General features: G+C 40.1%; 1 protein-coding gene across 1 annotated transcript in view; it reads left to right on the forward strand.

The window, feature by feature from the left end:
• The window catches only part of Lrp1b (LDL receptor related protein 1B), a 2,073,786-nt gene that overhangs the window by 371,934 nt on the left and 1,682,004 nt on the right, over positions 1-19,848 (forward strand). Inside the window, exon 2 of the mRNA XM_055599725.1 lies at positions 9,213-9,335. Coding sequence (XP_055455700.1) covers positions 9,213-9,335 — 123 coding nt within the window. The remainder of the gene's footprint in view (positions 1-9,212; positions 9,336-19,848) is intronic.

Raw genomic sequence — 19,848 nt, forward strand, 5'->3', positions numbered from 1 at the left:
ATCTGGGTTGTTTCCAGCTTCTGGCTATTACAAATAAAGCTGCTACAAACATGGTTGAACTAATGTCCTTTTTGTGTACTTGCGCCTCTTTTGGGTATATGCCTAGGAGTGGTATGGCTGGATCTTGAGGAAGCGCTATTCCTAGTTGTCTGAGAAAGCGCCAGATTGATTTCCAGAGTGGTTGTACAAGTTTACATTCCCACCAGCAGTGGAGAAGGGTTCCCCTTTCTCCACAACCTCTCCAGCATGTGTTGTCCCTTGAGTTTTTCATCTTGGCCATTCTGATGGGTGTAACATGAAATCTCAGGGTTGTTTTGATTTGCATTTCCCTAATGGCTAATGAGGTTGAACATTTCTTTAAGTGCTTCTCTGCCATTCAATATTCCTCTACAGAGAATTCTCTGTTTAGCTCTGTTCCCCATTTTTTACGTGGATTACTTGGTTTATTGCTTTTCAGCTGGTTTAGTTCTTTATATATATTGGATATGAGTCCTCTGTCAGATAAAGGGTTGGTGATGATTCTTTCCCAATCTGTAGGCAGTCATTCTGTTTTGATAACCATTTCCTTTGCTTTACAGAAGCTTTTCAATTTCATGAGGTCCCATTTATTTATTGTTGCTCTTAGAGCCTGTGCTGTTGGTGTTCTGTTCAGGAAGTTTTCTCCTGTACCAATGAGTTCTAGGGTATTCCCCACTTTTTTTTCTAGCCGATTTAATGTGTCTAGTTTTATGTTGAGGTCTTTGATCCACTTGGACTTCAGTTTTGTGCAGGGTGATAAATATGGATCTATTTTCATTTTTCTACATGTTGACATCCAGTTGGACCAGCACCATTTGCTGAAGATGCTATCTTTTTTCCATTGTATGGTTTTGGCATCTTTGTCAAAAATCAGGTGTCCGTAAGTGTGTGGGTTTATTTCTGGGTCTTCTGTTCGATTCCATTGATCCACCATTCTGTTTCTATGCCAGTACCATGAAGTTTTTATAACTGTTGCTCTATAGTACTGCTTGAGTTCAGGGATGGAGATACCTCCAGAAGATCTTTTATTGTAGAGGATTGTTTTAGCAATTCTCAGTTTCTTGTTATTCCATACGAAGGTGAAAATTTTTCTTTCCGGGTCTGTAAAGAATTGTGTTGGCAATTTGATGGGAATTGCATTAAATCTGTAGATTGCTTTTCGTAAGATGGCCATTTTTACTATGTTAATCCTGCCAAGCCATGAGCATGGGAGATCTTTCCATCTTCTCATATCTTCTTCTAATTCTATCTTCAGAGAATTGAAATTTTTTTCATACAAGTCATTGACTCACTTGGTTAGGGTTACACTAAGGTACTTTATGTCATTTGTGGCTATTGTGAAGGGTGTTGTTTCTCTAATTTCTTTCTCAGCCCTTTTGTCTTTTGTATACAGGAGTGCTACTGATTTTTTAGAGTTAATTTCGTATCTGGCCACTTTGCTGAAGGTGTTTATCAGCTGTAGGATTTCCCTGGTAGAGTTTTTGGGGTCACTCATGTATACTATCATATCATCTGCAAATAGTGATAATTTGAATTCTTCCTTTCCCATCTGTATCTACTTGATCTCCTTCAACTGTCTTATTGCTCTAGCAAGGACTTCCAGCACTATGTTGAAGAGATATGGAGAGAGTGGGCAGCCTTGTCTTGTCCCTGATTTCAGTGGGATTGCTTTAAGTTTCTCTCCGTTCAGTTTGATGTTGGCTATAGGCTTGCTGTATATTGCCTTTACTATGTTTAGATATGTGCCTTGTATCCTTGATCTCTCCAGTACTTTAAACATGAATGGATGTTGTATTTTGTCAAATGCTTTTTCAGCATCTAGGGAGATTATCATGTTTTTTTTTCTTTCAGTTTGTTAATATGGTGGATCACATTGATGGATTTCCGTATATTGAACCACCCCTGCATACCTGGGATGAAGCCTACTTGTTCATAGTTGATAATATCTTTGATGTGTTCTTGGATTCGGTTTGCAAGTATTTTTGCATCAATGTTCATAAGGGAGATTGGCCTGAAATTCTCTTTCTTTGTTGAGTCTTTGTGAGGTTTAGATACCAGGGTGATTGTGGCTTCATAGAATGAGTTTGGCAATGTTCCTTCTGTTTCTATTTTGTGGAATAGTTTGAAGAGAATTGGAGTTAGCTCTTCTTTGAAGGTCTGGTAGAATTCTGCGCTGAAGCCATCTGGTCCTGGGCTTTTTTTGGATGGGAGACTTTTGATGACTGCTTCTATTTCTTTGGGGGATATAGGACTATTTAATTGATTTACCTGGTCCTGATTCAGCTTTGGTAAGTCAAATCGATCGAGAAAATTGTCCATTTCATTTAGATTTTCAAATTTTGTTGAGTATAGACTTTTGAAGTAAGTCCTAATGATTGTTTGGATTTCCTCAGTGTCTGTAGTTATGTCCCCCTTTTCATTTCTGATTTTGTTGATTTGGGTGGTGTCTCTCTGCCTTTTAGTTAGCTTGGCTAAGGGTTTGTCGATCTTGTTGATTTTCTCAAAGAACCAGCTCTTGGTTTCATTGATTCTTTGAATTGTTTATTTGTTTCTAATTGATTGATTTCAGCCCTGAGTGTGATTATTTCCAGCCATCTACTCCTTTTTGGTGTGTCTGCTTCTTCTTTTTCTAGGGTTTTTAAGTGGGCCATTAAGTTGCTTGAATGAGCTGTCTCGAATTTCTTCTTGAAGGCACTTAGTGCTATGAACTTTCCTCTTAGCACTGCTTTCATTATGTCCCACAAGTTTGGGTATGTTGTGTCTTCATTTTCATTGATTTCTAGAAAGTCTTTAATTTCTTTCTTTATTTCATCCCTGACCCAGCTGTCATTTAGTAATAAGTTGTTTAGTTTCCATGTGTGTGTAGGCTTTTTGCTATTTCTGTTGTTGTTCAAGTCCAGCTTTATTCCATGGTGATCAGACAGGATACAAGGGATTATTTCAGTCTTCTTGTGTCTGTAGAGGCTTGCTTTGTGACCAACTATATGGTCTATTTTGGAGAAGGTTCCATGAGGTGCTGAGAAGAAGGTAAATTATTTTGTGTTTGGGTGTAAAGTTCTGTAAATGTCTGTGAGGTCCATTTGATTCATGACCTCTGTCAGAGATATTGTTTCTTTGTTTAATTTCTGTTTTGTTGACCTGTCCTTTGTTGAGAGTGGGGTGTTGAAGTCTCCCACTATTAATGTGTGGGGATCTATATGTGGTTTAAATTTTATCAATGTTTCCTTTACAAATGTGGGTGCTCTTGTATTTGGGGCATAGATGTTCAGGATTGTGATGTCTTCCTGGTGGAATTTTCCCTTGATGAGTATGAAGTGTCCTTCCTCATCTCTTTTTATTAATTTTGGTTGAAAGTCTATTTTATCAGATATTAGAATGGCTACTCCTGCTTGTTTCTTGGGTCCATTTGCTTGGAAAGTTGTCTTCCAACCTTTTACTCTCAGGTAATGTCTATCTTTGTGCCTTAGGTGTGTTTCTTGTATGCAACAGATTGCTGGGTTTTATTTACGTATCCATTCTGTTAATCTGTGTCTTTTTACTGGAGAGTTGAGTCCATTGATGTTGAGAGAGATTAATGATCAGTGGCTGTTAGATCCTTTGATTTTGATGTTGGCTGTGTTCATAAGGTTGTGTGCTTGGTTGCTTTTTGTTTTACTGTAGTAAGGTTAATTATTTCCTGTGTTTTTTTGAAAGAAGCTAATTTTTTGGGTTGTATTTTCCCTTCCAGTGTCTTCTGTAATGCTGGATTTGTGTGTAGGTATTGTTGAAATTTGTTTTTTTCATTGAATATCTTGTTTTCTCCGTCTATGAAGACTGAGAGTTTTGCAGGGTATAGTAGCCTGGGTTGATATCTGTGTTCTCTTAGGGTCTGCATGATATCTGTCCAGGCCCTTCTGGCTTTCATAGTTTCTGTTGAAAAGTCAGGTGTGATTCTAATGGGTTTGCCGTTATATGTTACTTAGCCTTTTTCCCTTGCAGCTTTTAGTATTTTTTCTTTGTTCTGTATACTTACTGTCTTGATTATTATGTGGCGGGAGGATTTTCTTTTCTGGTCAAATTTGTTGGTTGTTCTGCAGGCCTCATGTATCCTTATTTGCTTCTCCTTTAACTTGGGGAAATTTTCTTCAATGATTTTGTTGAAAATATTTTCTGGGCCTTGGAGAAGGGAGTCTTCTTTTTCCTCTATTCCTATTATTCTTAGGTTTTGTCTTTTCATATTGTCTTGGATTTCTTGGACGGTCTGTGTCAGGAATTTTTTGGATTTAACATTTTCTTTGACAGATACATCGATTTCTTTGACAGATACATCGATACATTGTATCTTCTACACCTGAGATTCTTTCTTCCATTTCTTGTATTCTGTTGGTTATGCTTACCTCTGTAGTTCCTGTTTTCTTCCCTAAATTCTTCCTCTCCATTATTTCCTCCATTTGTGTTTTCTTTAATTTTTCTAGTTCTATCTTCAGGTCTTGAGTTGTTTTGTTTAGTTCCTTCACCTGTCTGCTTGTATTTTCCTCTTTTTCTTTTAGTTCCTTCAACTCTGTCTCTTTTATTTCTTTCAGTGATTTAATTATTTCTTCTCTGAAGGCCACAAGCTGTTTGGCTGCATCTTCCTGTATTTCTTCACGGATGGCCCTAATCTGCTTGTCTTTATCTTCCTCCATTTCTTTACGAATAGCCATGATCTGTTTGGTTTTATCTTCCTCTAATTCTTTACTTATTTTATTTGTTAGCTCTATTATCCTCTTCATCAACATAGATGTAAGGTCATCTTCTTGATTTTCTATTATGCTGCATTGTTCAGAGCTGTTCGCCCCTGGATGGCTGGGTTCTGGAGATGCCATATTGCTCTGTCTTTTGTTGGTTGAGCTTTTACGCTGACCTCTACCCATTGGGCTGATTTAGGTGTTGGCTGTTAGTTTCTGTGCTTCCTGGAGTCCTGAGGTAGGGAGTATCCCTTTGGCCGGAAGATGATTTTTCCTGAAGGAGTCCTTCTCTGCTTTTTGGTTATGGTCACTGTATGGTCAGTGTTTCTCAGGAGTTGCCACTGCTCACCTCAGGTTTATAGCCCTGAGTAGTAGCTGTGGTCTATGTTAGGCAGGGGGGGATCTCCTCTTACCCATAGCAGTTCTCAAGACAGCTGCCCCACTGCTGGGTTTCATGTTATAAATTTAGTGTGCTGCTGCTCACTAAATTTCCATGTACAGTCCTCTTGAAGAACCTGCTGATTCCCTAGCTGTGGGGTTTTCTCCCAACAGGGAAACTCAGTCTGTTATCCTGGGATGCACAGTTCTGTCCGAGAAAGTGGGAGGTGCACTCAGCAAGTCTCTGGGCCAGAGGCTGATTGCTCTGCTCTGGACCTGGAGAATGTGCACCTAGGTTGAGTTGGCGCCTGGGGACACTGCTCTGGTCTGGAGGCTGGGTGCCTCACTCTGGACCAGAAGCTGTGTGTCCCTGTCTGGGATGGCAGCTGCAGGCACTGCTCTGGTCCAGATGCTGTGGGTGCAGCCCTCTTGAAGGACCAGGGATTCCCACGGTTTTGACAGTCTAGCTAGGGACAACTGGCCGATCCCTGGCACAGTATCTGAGGGCTGCTGTAATGGCTCTCTGGTTTTTGTAGGTCTGAGGATGCAGCTGTGTGTCCCAGTGCCCTAGGGGAACTCAATAATGGTGGCAGAGCACAACGCTCCTGCCTGCACTAGAGTCTGCGTGCGTCCAGGAAGTGTTTTGGTGCTGGGTGTCCTAAGCGTTAGAGCTGATGACCCCCTTTACTGGGGGTTTCCTCCTGCCAGAGACATGCAGTCTTTGCTTTGGGGACCACTGTTCTGTCTGGGGTGGCGAGTAGAACCCACAGGCACAGATGCCCTCTTGTGGCTCCGCCTTTCTGGCTGTTCGGAGCCTTGGCTGCTCCCTAGACTGTGTATTTTCCCTAGACCGTTTCGGGGTGAGGGTGTCGGCTGAGTGCTCTGAGATCAGAGCCGTTTCCCTCCCTGTGGGTTTGCACCTGCCAGTGAAACGCAGTCTCTGGTGCCTGGTGCCCTGGTGCCCACAGTTCTATCTGAGGCGGCGAATCAGGTGCGCAAGGAAGGCCTCTGTGCAGGCGCCTGGGTCCTGGCTCTGGGTCCGGGCTGGCTCTTGGGGCACCCGCGGAACCCGAGTCTTTTCCAGGAGATGTCTGGGTAACCTGAGGTCGGTCCCAATTGTTTCCTGCTCCGTGGGGTTATCTCTTGACTGGGAAATCCAGTCTATGGTGTTGTGGGCCCACAGTTCAGTCTGGGACCGTGACCAGATCGCCCTGGCGTGTAGCTCCGGGCTGGCGACCAAGCGCCTGGTGGAACCAGGATCTCTTCCGAGGTTTAGCCGGGTCAGTTAAAGCTGATTGAATCCCCCACCGTGGGGTATCCTCCCACCTATGAAACACAATCACTTGTGTTTTATGGCCACGAGTTCTGATTGCTGGTCACTGTGCCAATCCTGCTGTGCTGCTCCTGAGAATGAGAGTCCTCCCGGTGCCGCCATTTTGCCCCCTCCAATCCTTAACTCTTACAGTTAAGGCTCCCAGCAGAAAATTTGCTTAGGTTCCCACTACATTTTAACTACACTGTCCTGGCTTATCCTCTAAGCTATTGAAGAGTCTCTGAACAGGAAGCTACATGACATGTCTGTGATTAATCTTTGTTCAGTGCTTCCTGTGGTTTTAAAATCCTCTCCACAGTAAGCAGGATGACCCAGCACCTCCACTGACCAATTCTTCTCAGATGCTCTATTCCAATGCAGGTTCCTCCACACTGCTTTATACTTACAACAAGGAGTTATTATGCCAAGTTAGTCACAGGCTACACAACTATTTAAAGACTTTTTGTAGGTACTGTGCTTTTATCTTCCTCCTTATTAAAAAAAAAAAGTTTGCTTTTTGGGAGAACTAAAGAGATATTTGTCATTGGAAGATAATAGACTAGTTATAGCCCCTCTAACCACCCTTTATGGATTCTATGGAATGGACAGGGTTAATAACTCTTGACCCATTGCAATATTGTTGAGCTGTTTTTAGAAACGTGTATTATTCATATTTAAACTATTTAATCATAAGTCATACTTTATCTTTATATACAAGCATTCTGTTTTGAATTTCATCCCATATTTTTTCCTAACATGTATTCTGACTGCTACGTGGTCGCCTGAAGCCGAATTTAAGTTCTTGCCCTCACAAATGTGAACATATTTACAAATACTATATATATTACTAATGAATGAAAAAAACACAAGTCTAACTTGAATACCATTTAATATGTATTCATGCCAATTCTGAATAGGCTGTCCTATTTTCTATTTACCCAGTGCCTACCCTCCTTTAAACAAATGCTTAAGTTTTATCTTTTAATACCTGGGTTGTGTGTGGGGAGGGTCATGTCTGTCTTTTATGTATATTTGTGTGGAATAAGGTCCTGGGGAACAGACATATAGATTGTAGATATTAGATTCCTGTGCTGAGTACTTTTATGCCAACTTGAGACAAGGGAAAGTCATCTGAAAGGAGGGGACCTCAACTGAAAAAAACGTCTCTATAATATTGGGCTATAGGCAAGCCTGTAGCACATTTTCTTAATTAGATATTGATGAAGGAAGCCCAGCCTGTTGTGAGTGGTTTCATCCCTGGGATGGTGGTTCAGGGTTTTATAAGAAAGCAGGCCATGAGGAGCAAGCCAGTAAGCAACACTCCTTGATAACCTTCATAACCTCTAGACTAGTTCCTGCCTCTAGGATCCTTTCCTGTTTGGGTTCCTGTACTGGCTTCCTCCTATGATAGACTACAATGTGGATGTATAATCCAAATAATCCTGTTTGTTTCCAAGTTCCTTTTGGTTCTAGTGTTTCACTGCAGCAATTGGAACCCCAAGACAGTTCCTCCTAGCCCTAGTCTGTATTCTGTTAGCTCCCAAATATCTTTGTACTTGCTTTCATCTTTCTCCTTTTATGGTGTCAGCATTCATCAATTCAAAAAAAGTTATGAGTACAGAATTATACTTTTAGAAAAAAATGGATTTTTACATCTTTGACTCTGTAGCATAAAACCTATGCTCAATTATTATTTATTCAAATAAGTTAATGCAAAACCACATGATGGTAGGGATATAGGTGCTTTCGATGAATTGTATAAACATGACAGGTTGCTATGTTAGTCCTTGGAGTGTGAGAAAGGAAAAAGTTAGTATTTACTAACATTTGAACATTAAGGATGTATGCTTATATGTGTTTGGAATAAATTTACTTAAAGTTATACTGTTGGAGAACCAAAAAAATAAAAATTGAGATAAGAAAAGACACTGCATGGCTTATTAAATCTACAATAACAATGAGTGTAAGGTATCAATATTTTGTATATTGCTAAGCAACAAAAGTACAAAGGAAAATGAAATAGAATGGATGTTATTTTTAACAGTCACAGCTAGGAACCCTCAATTGTAGAAAACATTCCTAATGTATGCATGTTAAAACAGAGATTTTTTGGGGGGGAGGGGAAGAGAAAGAGAGGGTAGGACTGGGATGAGATGAGCAAAGGGGATACGATCGGGATGTAAAGTGAATAAATTTAAAAGAAACAAACAAACATTTTTCAGATAGAACCATAGTTAGGAGTAAATATATCATAAAAAAATAAATATCCACCAAATTTACAAGAACTTTAGGAGAAATTGGCAATATCCAACACTAAAAATATTAAAAAGAAAATAACGAATTTTGTATGTACAAATAAACCTCTCCAAAACCCACGCCAAATAAGCTTGAAGGAAATTTTGCTACGTAGTAGCAGACGCTGCTCTCTTGGCAAGTCGGGTTTAAAAGCAGAATTCCAATCCTGTACTACAGATAGTGTCATGATACATAGTTAAGAAGAATGAAGTTTAACTACAGTATCAGCTGACCACTGACTTTTCCCCTGTTCGGAGCAGCGATGAAGCTGAAATCTCCACTCAGTAGCTGCTGCTTTGATGCAAGCTCACCGGCAGGAACATTTGTACACCATATTTGTGAGCTAGAGCCGAATAACCAAACTTTAAGGAAACACTTGCTGTAGCTTTGTCGGGTGACGCAGCTATGCAGCGCGCCCTCGATGTCCCCGTGAACGCTCCTCGGTTCGTGTTCAGACCATTCATAATTGATTTCAAAACATTTTTTTTTTCTTTTCTTTTCAGACCAGCCGTTGTGTGATCCTGGTGAATTTCTTTGCCACGACCACATGACTTGCGTCTCCCAGAGCTGGCTGTGCGACGGGGACCCAGACTGCCCTGACGAGTCAGATGAGTCTTTAGATACCTGTGAGTAGAAAAGGCTCTTTCCCTTTGGATTCGCCTCCCTGTGAAACCAAATGTCAGTTGCTTCCACAGATCGCTGCTGCTCTAGTCGGTTCTATTTTTATTTCTTTTTAAACATAACCTGAGCAATGTGAAGCCTTTTGTTTCTGTTTTCTTTCAAATGAGTATGTGAATGGGAGACTGAAGTGCAGTTGTAGTGTGCGAAGTAGCTTGCAAAGCGGAGAGAATGCAGTGCTAATACTTGCCCTGTAATTGGTCTGTTATTAGGGATCTTATCTGAAGCGGACCAGAAATACAGCAGTAGCAACACAGGGTCCTTCATCCATTTTGTCTCACCTACGTTGAGATGGAGGTTTGTGTGGGAGAATCATTAAGAAAATAAACTTTCTCCTTTATACTAACCCTTCAAATTCTACAGATTACCGGACACAATTTCTTTCTTTCTTTTTTTTTTTTTTAGTTTTAATTTTTTTCACAAGTTATTCATTAGATATCCCGATTGAAACCCCCTCCCTCAACTTACCCAGTCCCACCTTCTCTCCCTCTTCTCCCAATCCCCTTTCCCTAGTGCACTAAAAGGGGGAGTTGTCCACCATTGGCATCTGATCACAGCTTTTTAAGTCTCCTCAGGACTGCCTGGATCCTCTTCCTCTGTGACCCGGCAAGGCCGCATCACCAGGGGTGAGCGATCAAAGAGCAGGCAACTGAGTTCATGACAGAGGCAGCCTCTGCTCCCCACTCGGAGCACGTGGAGACTGAGCTGCCAATCCGCAACATCTTCAGATGTTCACAGGGGATCTAGGTCCTCTCCATGAATGGTCCTCCGTTGGTGCTTCAGTCTCTGCAGCACCCCCTGGTCTCAGCTTTGTTGGTCTCCCTGTGGAGCAACTGTCCCCTTCATGTCCTTCTACCCCACCACCACCACGACCTTCATCTTCTTCCATAAGACTCCCTGCACTCTACCCAGAGTTTGGCCGTGACTCTCAGCATCTGCTTAGATGCCCTGTTGGGTGAATCCTTTCAGAACACCCTCTATGGTAGGCTTCCATCCTGTTTCCTCTCTTCCACCGCCTCTGGTGTCTACCCTGTTTACCATTCTGAATGAGATTTAAGCATCCTCCCTAGGGTCCTCCTTAGTGTTTAGCTTCTTTAGGTCTGTAGATGACTGTCCTGTATTACATGGCTAATATCCTGGATCGCTCAATTGATAAAGCTTCAGAACCTGAATCTGAACACAATTTCTTTAGAAGCTAGAAGACCGAGAAATCTTCTCAGTGAAGCTCTTATCCATTATGAGATGTGGGTGACCTTGTTATCTGTGGGTTCTACTCCCAGTTGGAGCACAGTTATGTGAAATCTTCAGAAGATTTGTTCAAGCCAGGCATGCCACTGTAACAACATCGTGAATAACGTTGTGAGCAAGGCTGAATGAGCCATACATTTATGAATGTTAACCTCTTCTTCATCATGAGACATAGGCATTAATTTTGATATCAAGTTTTCTAGACCTTGCAGCATCAGTCTGTGGATGCCATGTAATCACATCTGCCAGTATATCAATAATATCCCCAAGACAATCACAGTCTGTAAAGTCATAGAAGAAAAATAAAATCACTGTTGTTGATTTATATTGTGGTGATAACCTATATTGGTTCCCTTTTATGCTTACGTCTATGTGCTTACTCATTTTGCAGATTAAACTAACTCATTAGTTATTAAAATCTTGCCATTAAAGGGAAATCAGTACTCATTAATATTCTTTATCACTGCAAGTCCTATTAAAATTCTTCAGCATGGCTGAACTTGAATGTGTGTCTTCAAGTTGCTCCTCTGTACTTTAAACCTATCTTCCACAGGAAGTGGTTGTAGATATTTAATAAGTTACTAATTTTCACCAAATTTACATTTAATCACAAATTTTTCTATTGTCATACTTATACCATACAGACCAGGCTCTGGGTGTGATAGATTTAAGAAAATCAGAGCATTATGATTAATTTAAAAGTTTTGTTGATCCTCACAAATATATTATTTATCAGGAGGAAAGAATAAATTACCAACCCATGCTATAAAACAGATGAACTTTAAAGAATATTATGCAAACGGGAAGACACAAGCCATAAAAGATCATGAATTTTACAACATCACTCATTTAAAGACCCTGTGTAGACAATACCATATTGAAGGGTTACAGAGAAGTGGTCAGAAAATGAGGAATGTTAATGTCTATGAGGTCTTTGGAGGCATGGTGAAAGTGGTTTAAAAGATTTTGATGATGGATATACAGCTTTGAATGTATTTAAAATTCTGCAACTGTATAATTTAAATGAGCTTATTATACACTCTATGAATTATGTCTTAATTATGTTGTATATAAAGGGAGAAAGCCTCAGTATTGTGCACATGGATGCAGATGGTTAAGATACTGTGGAAAAACAGTAGGGATAAAAGCCTACCTCAGTGATGGAACCATATTCCAAAAATATAACCAGCTTGAAGATTTCGACCCTTTAGCCAAGTACCCCATAGAATGCTGTTCTTCACTACAAGGCAATTTCAGAATAAAAGTCAATATTCAGTTTCGTAGTAGAGTCTAATAGTCTACCTTAATCCTCTCACAGATTCTGTGGTTGGGATATAGTATGGGCTTTGACAGGAGCAACTGGATTCCCTATGCAGGAAGTGCATGGTGGGGGAATTGTCTTGACATTGTGTATATGGCACAGGCTAAGGATTAGGACAAAGAAAAACGACGACACAGGTGAGTGGGAGAATCAGACTAGAGAGGTTTTGTGTTCTAGAAAAGATATTAAAACCTTGTAGCTGGAGGACTGTCCTAATTAAGACTGAAGAAATAACTGTTGTTCTGTCTACTCATATAATATCAAACATGAGATTTACACTGAACTTACCTAGTTCACTAACTATACCAGATAAGTGATCTCAGGAAATTAGTGACAAGTTCAGGGGAGAAAAAATGAAAAATCAGACATTTCAACCTTGGATTTCTTAATGTAGATCTTCAGAGGTAACATTGTGCTTCAGTGTACTTTGTGAAATTTCAATGAATTATCCTGACTCTCCATAAAATAATTTTGCAATTTCATAGTTACATGACTATGAACACTTGATATGAAAGATCGACACTCAGAATGGAAATCTTTGAAGACTGGTTTGTAGGAGCTGTAATTTTGTTATGTATATGAACAAAGATATGTTATCATTTTTGATTTGATAACTAAGCTCATGGTTTCATAAAATATTAAATGAAAATATATTATGCAACATATTTAATTTTTCCCAAATATACTTAGGCTTTACAATAAAAAGAAAGAATGATTCATCCTAGAATTTATCGTGAAAGATGGAAGCTCTAAAGTGAAAAATAAGAGACAGATATGGATTGGATGGGAAAGAGGCCGCACTTCAATCTCTGATGCCTGAAATGCTGTAGATAACACAAATGCGTAAGGAGAACAGAAAGTTAGGTGAAATCAAGCTGTAAAGAGACCAGCATTCAAATCAACCATGCTATCCTCTTCTCCATGAATATTTGGGAATATTTTCTCATATTCCTCTGGTAGAAGTTGAATTTCACTACTAGCCAGAGACACAGAAAGTTTACCTGATTTCAGGTTGCCACTCGCTTCATTTTGGAAGGAGTTGTTTAATATCTGGTAATTTTAAATAATTTCAACATTTTTGTTTGATATGAGAAATAATTTTTCAGCTTTGAGATGAAATCCTTTCTGTGTGTAATTTGAAATGTGTCTAAGCAATGGTTAGGGCCACCTTTAGTTCTTATGAGGTGAGGAAAATAGTAAGTCAGGAAAATCTCCATCTTTATATTCACAGCTTTCAACCCACTGCTGTTAGCCATAGTATACAGTCGGAATAAAAGTAAATATGGCCAAGGTTTTATTGTGAAATGAAAATACATGGCACCATCTGTAGCAAGGAAGTCTTCTTAAAAGGCACTTTCTTCTGAGGTTTCCAAATCTTAATTCCTTCTAGAATTATTCCAGTCACTGCTTAATGATTCCTTCTTTCTGAAAATCAATTCCAGTTCGTGTGCAGGGCTTCCTGTGGACCTGGAGTTAATGTGCTTACACTCACCTCATTTTTCAGCCAGGAAGGTCTTAACTATGCTACTTGTCCTTCATTCCTACTGTTTTACTAGCACTCAGAAAATCACTTAAAACTTCTTTGATTGTACATCATACTTTTTTTTTTTATAATGAGTTTTATGGTGAACAAAGGCGTAGAGTACAAAAATAGTCTTTGCAATTGTAGATTTTGCACTGTAGATAGTTGTGGCAATTTTTGAATTGAGTTTGTTTTGTTCTCATGTAGGGGAGTAATGCTTTTACATAAAGGACTCCAATAGTCACTGTTTACATTTCAGGGGCTCACTGGCTCTCTCTCTGCCATGCATTATCCTTTAAATGTTTGCTTGCTTGTTTGTTTCGTAAACTATCTGCCAGATTTTACGATGAAAAAAAAATAAAGTAAAAAAAAAAATCAAAAGAGAATAAAGTAGATCACAGGTCAGGATTGGTTAGCAAGTTATAGTTTGACCTATCAATGTTGAGGTGTAATTGCTGGAGCATACCGGATCTACAGTTGTGCATGCAAGTCAGTGCATGTCTAGGTGTTGTGGTGGCATGGGGGTGACTGACTCACACCCACAGTCAGTGAGTATTGCATAGACCTGTGTGTGGCCCTCAGGTGCCAGCCTGAAGCAACATGGCATGGTCTGCAGACATTGCATTCCTTCTAAGTGTACAGAGCTGTTGGTGAGGGCAGCATCTGAGTACCTGCTCCAAAAAAAAAAAAAAAAAAAAATGGTGGTTAACATACCAGCGTCCTCTTCTCAAGTGAGAAATATTACAAAGAAAGACAAACAGAGGCATCATGAAATGAATGTGATTGCTCCAGTGTGAACTGGGTCCTGTGATCTTCGTGTTCTGCCATGCCTGGCCCTGGCTTGTGGTTGTCAGTCTTACATCTGCAGGCTGGCTGCTCCATCCTCTCTAGCAGACTGTTCCATTTTAAACACACACACAAAGACAGAGAGAAAGAGAGAGAGAAACAGACAGGCAAATGTCTGCTCGCTCTGTCTGAAGAAGAGCTTTTATTGGAATTAAACACAATAGGTTACTGCTAAAACTTCTGTGCCTTAACTGATCATATGAGGGATGAGCAACAAATATTCTTAGCAAAGGCTATTTTCAGGGTGAAATGTGAAGTAAAGGCCGTTGTCTAAGATTCTTTTCTCTTGCTATGACAAAATATTCAGACAAAAGCCATTTCATTCTCTCCATCTTTGTCGTTCAGGGTATCAGTCAAGGAATGGTACCACCCACTCTTGGTAGATATTTCCCTCTCAGTCAAACTAATCAAGATAATTTCTGCCCCTCCCCTGGGTTTGGTTAGATTGCTTGGTGGTTAAAAGCACTCGCTGCTCTTGAAGAGGACACAGGTTCGATTCTCAGACTCCACACAGTGGCTCATAATCATCAATGACTCTAACTACAAGGTATCAGACACCCTCTTCTGGTCTTTGTGACTATGGCACACATGTGGTGGTAGGTATACGTGCAAGCAAAACATTTACATACATTTAAGAAGCTGAAAAGATAACCCACACAGTCATGCCCAAGAGTACCATAGTCCAGTCGATTTTAATTCTGCCAAGTTGACGACAGTAAATATTGCAGTAAAGAGAAAAGGGAAGGAACGATGTTGAGTAGCAAAGCCCCTACTGGTGGCATGAGCCACACTGTCTTTTGCTGTCCATCTTGTCCACTTTCTGCTTGTGAGATGGTATGTGTGTTTTTCTTGAAGTTTCAGGCACAGCTCGAAAGCCCAGTTACTTAAAAATAACGTCGCTATTCTACACCTAACCTACTTTTTTATTTCCTGGAAATAATAATAAACAGCTCCCATTGGAGTGCTTGCATTTTAAGTAGCCAGGTTTCTTCTGTTTCTTGCATCGCACCTGCTTTCCAGGTTCTGAGAACACTGTGGAACACTTTCTCTTGAACCTTTTTGATAGGACATTTACTTCTCCATCTGGCAGACTCTCTCATGTTTACTGCAAACCTCATTGAAAAATCAGCTTTACACATAAAGTTATGTCCACAAAGAGGCATAGCCTATTATATAACGTTGTCTGGGTTGAGATGCAAGCAGTTTCTATAACTAGATTGATGACACCTTAGATATAGAGATTTTCCTGGAGCCGGTAGCTTTTCCCAGTCACTGCCCAAAAACCCAGTTATTGCTAACTATTTTTTTCTGGAGTTAAGCATAATGTTATAAGTATATCAGCGAAAAATATCACTACTTGATGCTGCAGTCATGCAATGCCAACCTTGTCATCTGGGTGAGTAATGACACCAAGCTCATGGCCCTTCTTGTAGCCCTCCACATCAGCTGATTAGTGAAGGCAGAGGTGTGTTTCTTTGAAAATGCTCCCTTTGTTCAAGAATACTGAGGTGAAGAAAGATTCAGTTCCTAAGAAGACCCCTCAGGCCACCTAACTTTAGAGCAAAATACCATTTGAAGATCGTGGAAGGTCATCTCAATACAGCTGTTTCACGCAGCTTAGGGAGTGATCTTATTTAATTGAACAATGTAGTAAACATAACAAGTCTCCCGGGTCCTAGGAAGAGAAACATTTCTAAAAAATGAAAATGTCTGTAAGTCACTGAGTTGGATGTGACTCTGCATGAAGTGACCATAGTTTCTATTGTGTTTCTGTTGTGAGATTTTAACTTATTTTTTTAGATAGTGATATGTTAATCAAGTTCTTATGTTCATACATGGTATGTCCATTTGTGATATAAGATATAAACCCTTTTGATAATTTTCTTGTAGCTTTCTTTCTCTGATACAGGTAAGAGAAATAAAACGGAATTTATGAAGGAAGCTATTAGCAAACAGATACTGTGCTTTACGAAATATGCTGGAATAAGGCTCTGAAAGTAGGCTACAGGAACACTAATATGGATGAAAGTGTGGTCCTTGTTCCTAAGTAATCTTGATTTAGAGGTCACTTTGGAATGAGCTCATCTATGGGAGCCTTGGAGCTAAGCTTTTCGTTAGATAGAGAAGCAGAAATGATCTTACAGATTAAAGAGAAAGCAGATGAGACCCGGGAGGACAGTTTATGTCTCTTTCAATTCGTTCTGTTTTGTTCATTTTATTCCGAGGCTTCTCTCCTTAGCAATAGAAAGGCCAAAAGCATTGACCCCTCTTTAATAATAAAAAACACCCACTAAAGAGCTGATATGAAAGGGTGATGGGAAGGTGAGAAAGTATTGTGAATTAAAGGAGCCTGTTTAATATTGGCTCATTTTGCTAGCACAGTGGGGACTGGGAAAGGCTGAGATTTCTTCTCGTTCTGTGACACTGTGAGATAAGAGTCTCTGAAATTCTAAGAAAGGTTGATTGGAGGCAGAGGTGAAAGAACGGGGTGTCCTAAAGCTCACAAGGCAGAGTCGGTTCAAGAAGGACCCAAAAGTTCACTGTTGGCTCTCTGTAGCTGCTCTCGGGTCCGCTGATCCACGATTGCTGGTCCTAGAATCCAAAAGGATAGCTGTCCTTTACCAGAACTGAAACTGCTGGCGTGAGAACTCTCCTGTGCGAAAAGAAAAGGGTAAAATAAGAGACATGTTTTCTAGAGACTCTGTTGCTAAAATCTCCTTGGCTTAAGGGATGATGTTCTGTAAACACAAGCCTTGGCAGGCTCTGCAGGGACAAAACTGAAGCTGAACAAGGAGACTTCCTGGAAACTAGTGAATCCATTATTTACCCCCAACTAATCCTGCACTGGGAGTTGGGGATGAAGGCTTCTTACCTTTTGTGGGTGAGTGCATTTATTCCCAGAAGGTCTTCAATTCTTTATAGTCAGCACATAAAATTTGCATTTGACTTTCACTCAGAAGTGCTTCTAAAATGACACATTTTTCTAAATGAGGCTCTAAGGGATGTTGTATGCTAAGAGTTTATTTTTAATGATGATGCCATTCTCCCCTCCCACTCACTACCTTCTCCATCATTACACTGAAGAATGGAACACGGACTCTGTGCCTAGTCAGAGGCACACGGATTAACATCACCCTGCCAATAGCTACGTTGTTCCCTTTCAGCTCTAAGCAATAGAACTGACTTTGAATTCTTTTCCCCTTAAAAACTTTCTAACATTAGCTTTTTTAATTGGGAGATGGCAGAAATTATTCATAAAAGAAAAAAAATAACATGTGAAAACGAGTTTGCTCTGGGAGTCACCGAATAAATGAACGTAGATTATGTTTTTGTGTGTGTGTGTGTGTGTGTGTGTGTGTGTGTGTTTTTGTTTTGTTTTTTTTTTTTCTGTTCACAGTTCAGTTTCTCTCTCTTCACCTAGGAAGATGCTTTGTGATCAGGAAGACACAGTGTCATCTATCCACTTCACAACCCTGAGGGGTCGGATATAAGTGGGGAGAATCCTTCATTTGACCCAAATCTGCCTGCATTATCGGAACAAAGAGGAAAAGAGACAAACATTACCCCACAGCACTGCACGAATAGCCAACAGAAAAGTAATGAGTACTATATAATATTCCTGTTATAATTTTGGTTGCAGTCAAAAATCTGAGGAAGGTAGTGGTGGTAGAGTCACCAGGAGAAATAAAGAAAGGATGAACGGATGTTTTTTTGCCATTCAAGTGTCTCACTGCACTTGGTGTAAGAGTAGAATAGGGGTCCAGACTCTGTCCCTTGGCTTTACACTGTCACACATTGTGGGTGAAGGTGTGTTCTCTAAAATCCGTGTTGGACCCTAAACTGCATCATCTCAGACTGTATTTGTCCTAGATTTAAAGAGCCAGTTAGGTTAGAACAAGGTCACCGGCATGGTGATGGGAAAATGATTACTACAGTTCAACAAGAGCGCATGAGCGGAGGGTGACAGCAGCACTGATATTCTGCAGTATATTCTGCAGTAGCCTGCTGCTATCCGTATTGATTATTATTAAATTCTGTGTGGAACATTTACTTAGGCTAAAGAGTAGCATGCAATTTCATTGTAAGAATCATTGTTTGTTTTCTACACTTGGTCTTTGTAAATTCTGTTACATTTTTCTTCTAAAGGTATACTTAATACACAATTAAGCATTTTAATTAAATGATAAACTATACATTTTCTTTTTTTTAATTTTATTTTTTTCTTATCAGTTACATTTTATTAACTCTGTATCCCAGCCATGTCCCAATCCCTCATTCCCTCCCAGTCCCTCCCTCCCTCCCTCATCTCCACCGTGCCCCTTGTCAAGTCCACTAATAGGGGGGACCTCCTCCCCATTCATCTGATCCTGTTTTATCAGGTATCTTCAGGACTGGCTGCAAAGCCCTCCTCCGTGGCCTAACAGGACTGCTCCTCCCTTGGGGGGTGGGGAGGCCAAAGAGCCAGTCATTGAGTTCCTGTTAGAAACAGTCCTTGTTCCCCTCACTATGGGAAACCAATTGGTTACTGAGCTACCACAGGCTACGGTATATACTCACTTATATAGACCTATAAGATATGATAAACATAATGAAATCTATACATCTAAAAAAGATAATCAAGAGAGCAGACATGGGGTAAGATTATCAATCCTCGTCTAAAAAGACAGATGGGATGCGCATTGAACGTATGACAGGAGTCTACTGAGCGCATTTGAAAGACTCTAACTAGCAGTGTTTTCAAAGCAAAGACTCATTACCAAACCTTTGGCAGAGTACAGGGAATCATAAGAAAGAAGGGGAGTTAGTCTGATGAGGAAAGGATAGGAGCTCCACAAGGACCAAATATATCTGGGCACAGGGTCTTTTCTGAGACTGACATGCAACCAAGGACCATGTATGAATGTAACCTAGAACCTCTGCTCAAACTATACATTTTCATTTAAATAGGAAAAAAAGCATCAAAAACATTTGCTATAAAAGAAAACATAATTAGATTCAAACTAGAATTCCATCATCTGGCATTTATTTGCTGAAGGTCTTATGAGGCATAGGCTTCTAAGCTCATAAAAGCGACCATAAGATAGGCAGAAACCCATGTTACTAGGCCCGCCCTCATTTCATCTGTCTGGATGGACTGTTGTTTTTTCTGTCCAGAACATCGCCCTCTCTGATGCCAAGACAGAGAAATTATATAGTTATTAATTCTAACTTTGAAAATGACTGGCTGCTAGAATGTGGAGCTTCTAACCATGGAAAACACTGCCCTTTGCCATGTGCAGTTCACATTTTACAAATGACAATGTCTTTATTAAAATTCTGACAATGTAGGTAATTTGTTTCTACACTACCACGCAGGACTCGTTATCATCCATGGCAACTACCTTGAAAATGCCACTTGATCTCAGTGATGTTGAGACAAGCAAGAGCTAACATATGTAAAGTGTGTGCACAGAGTGAATTGAGACCAAAATCTCTGTGGAGAAGGAAGATCCTCTGTTCTCTTGCACTTTGCAAAATTCAATAT

The sequence above is a fragment of the Psammomys obesus genome, unplaced genomic scaffold (assembly GCF_907164565.1).
Source record: "Psammomys obesus unplaced genomic scaffold, mPsaObe1.curated_primary_1811, whole genome shotgun sequence".
NCBI classification, from domain to species: domain Eukaryota; kingdom Metazoa; phylum Chordata; class Mammalia; order Rodentia; family Muridae; genus Psammomys; species Psammomys obesus.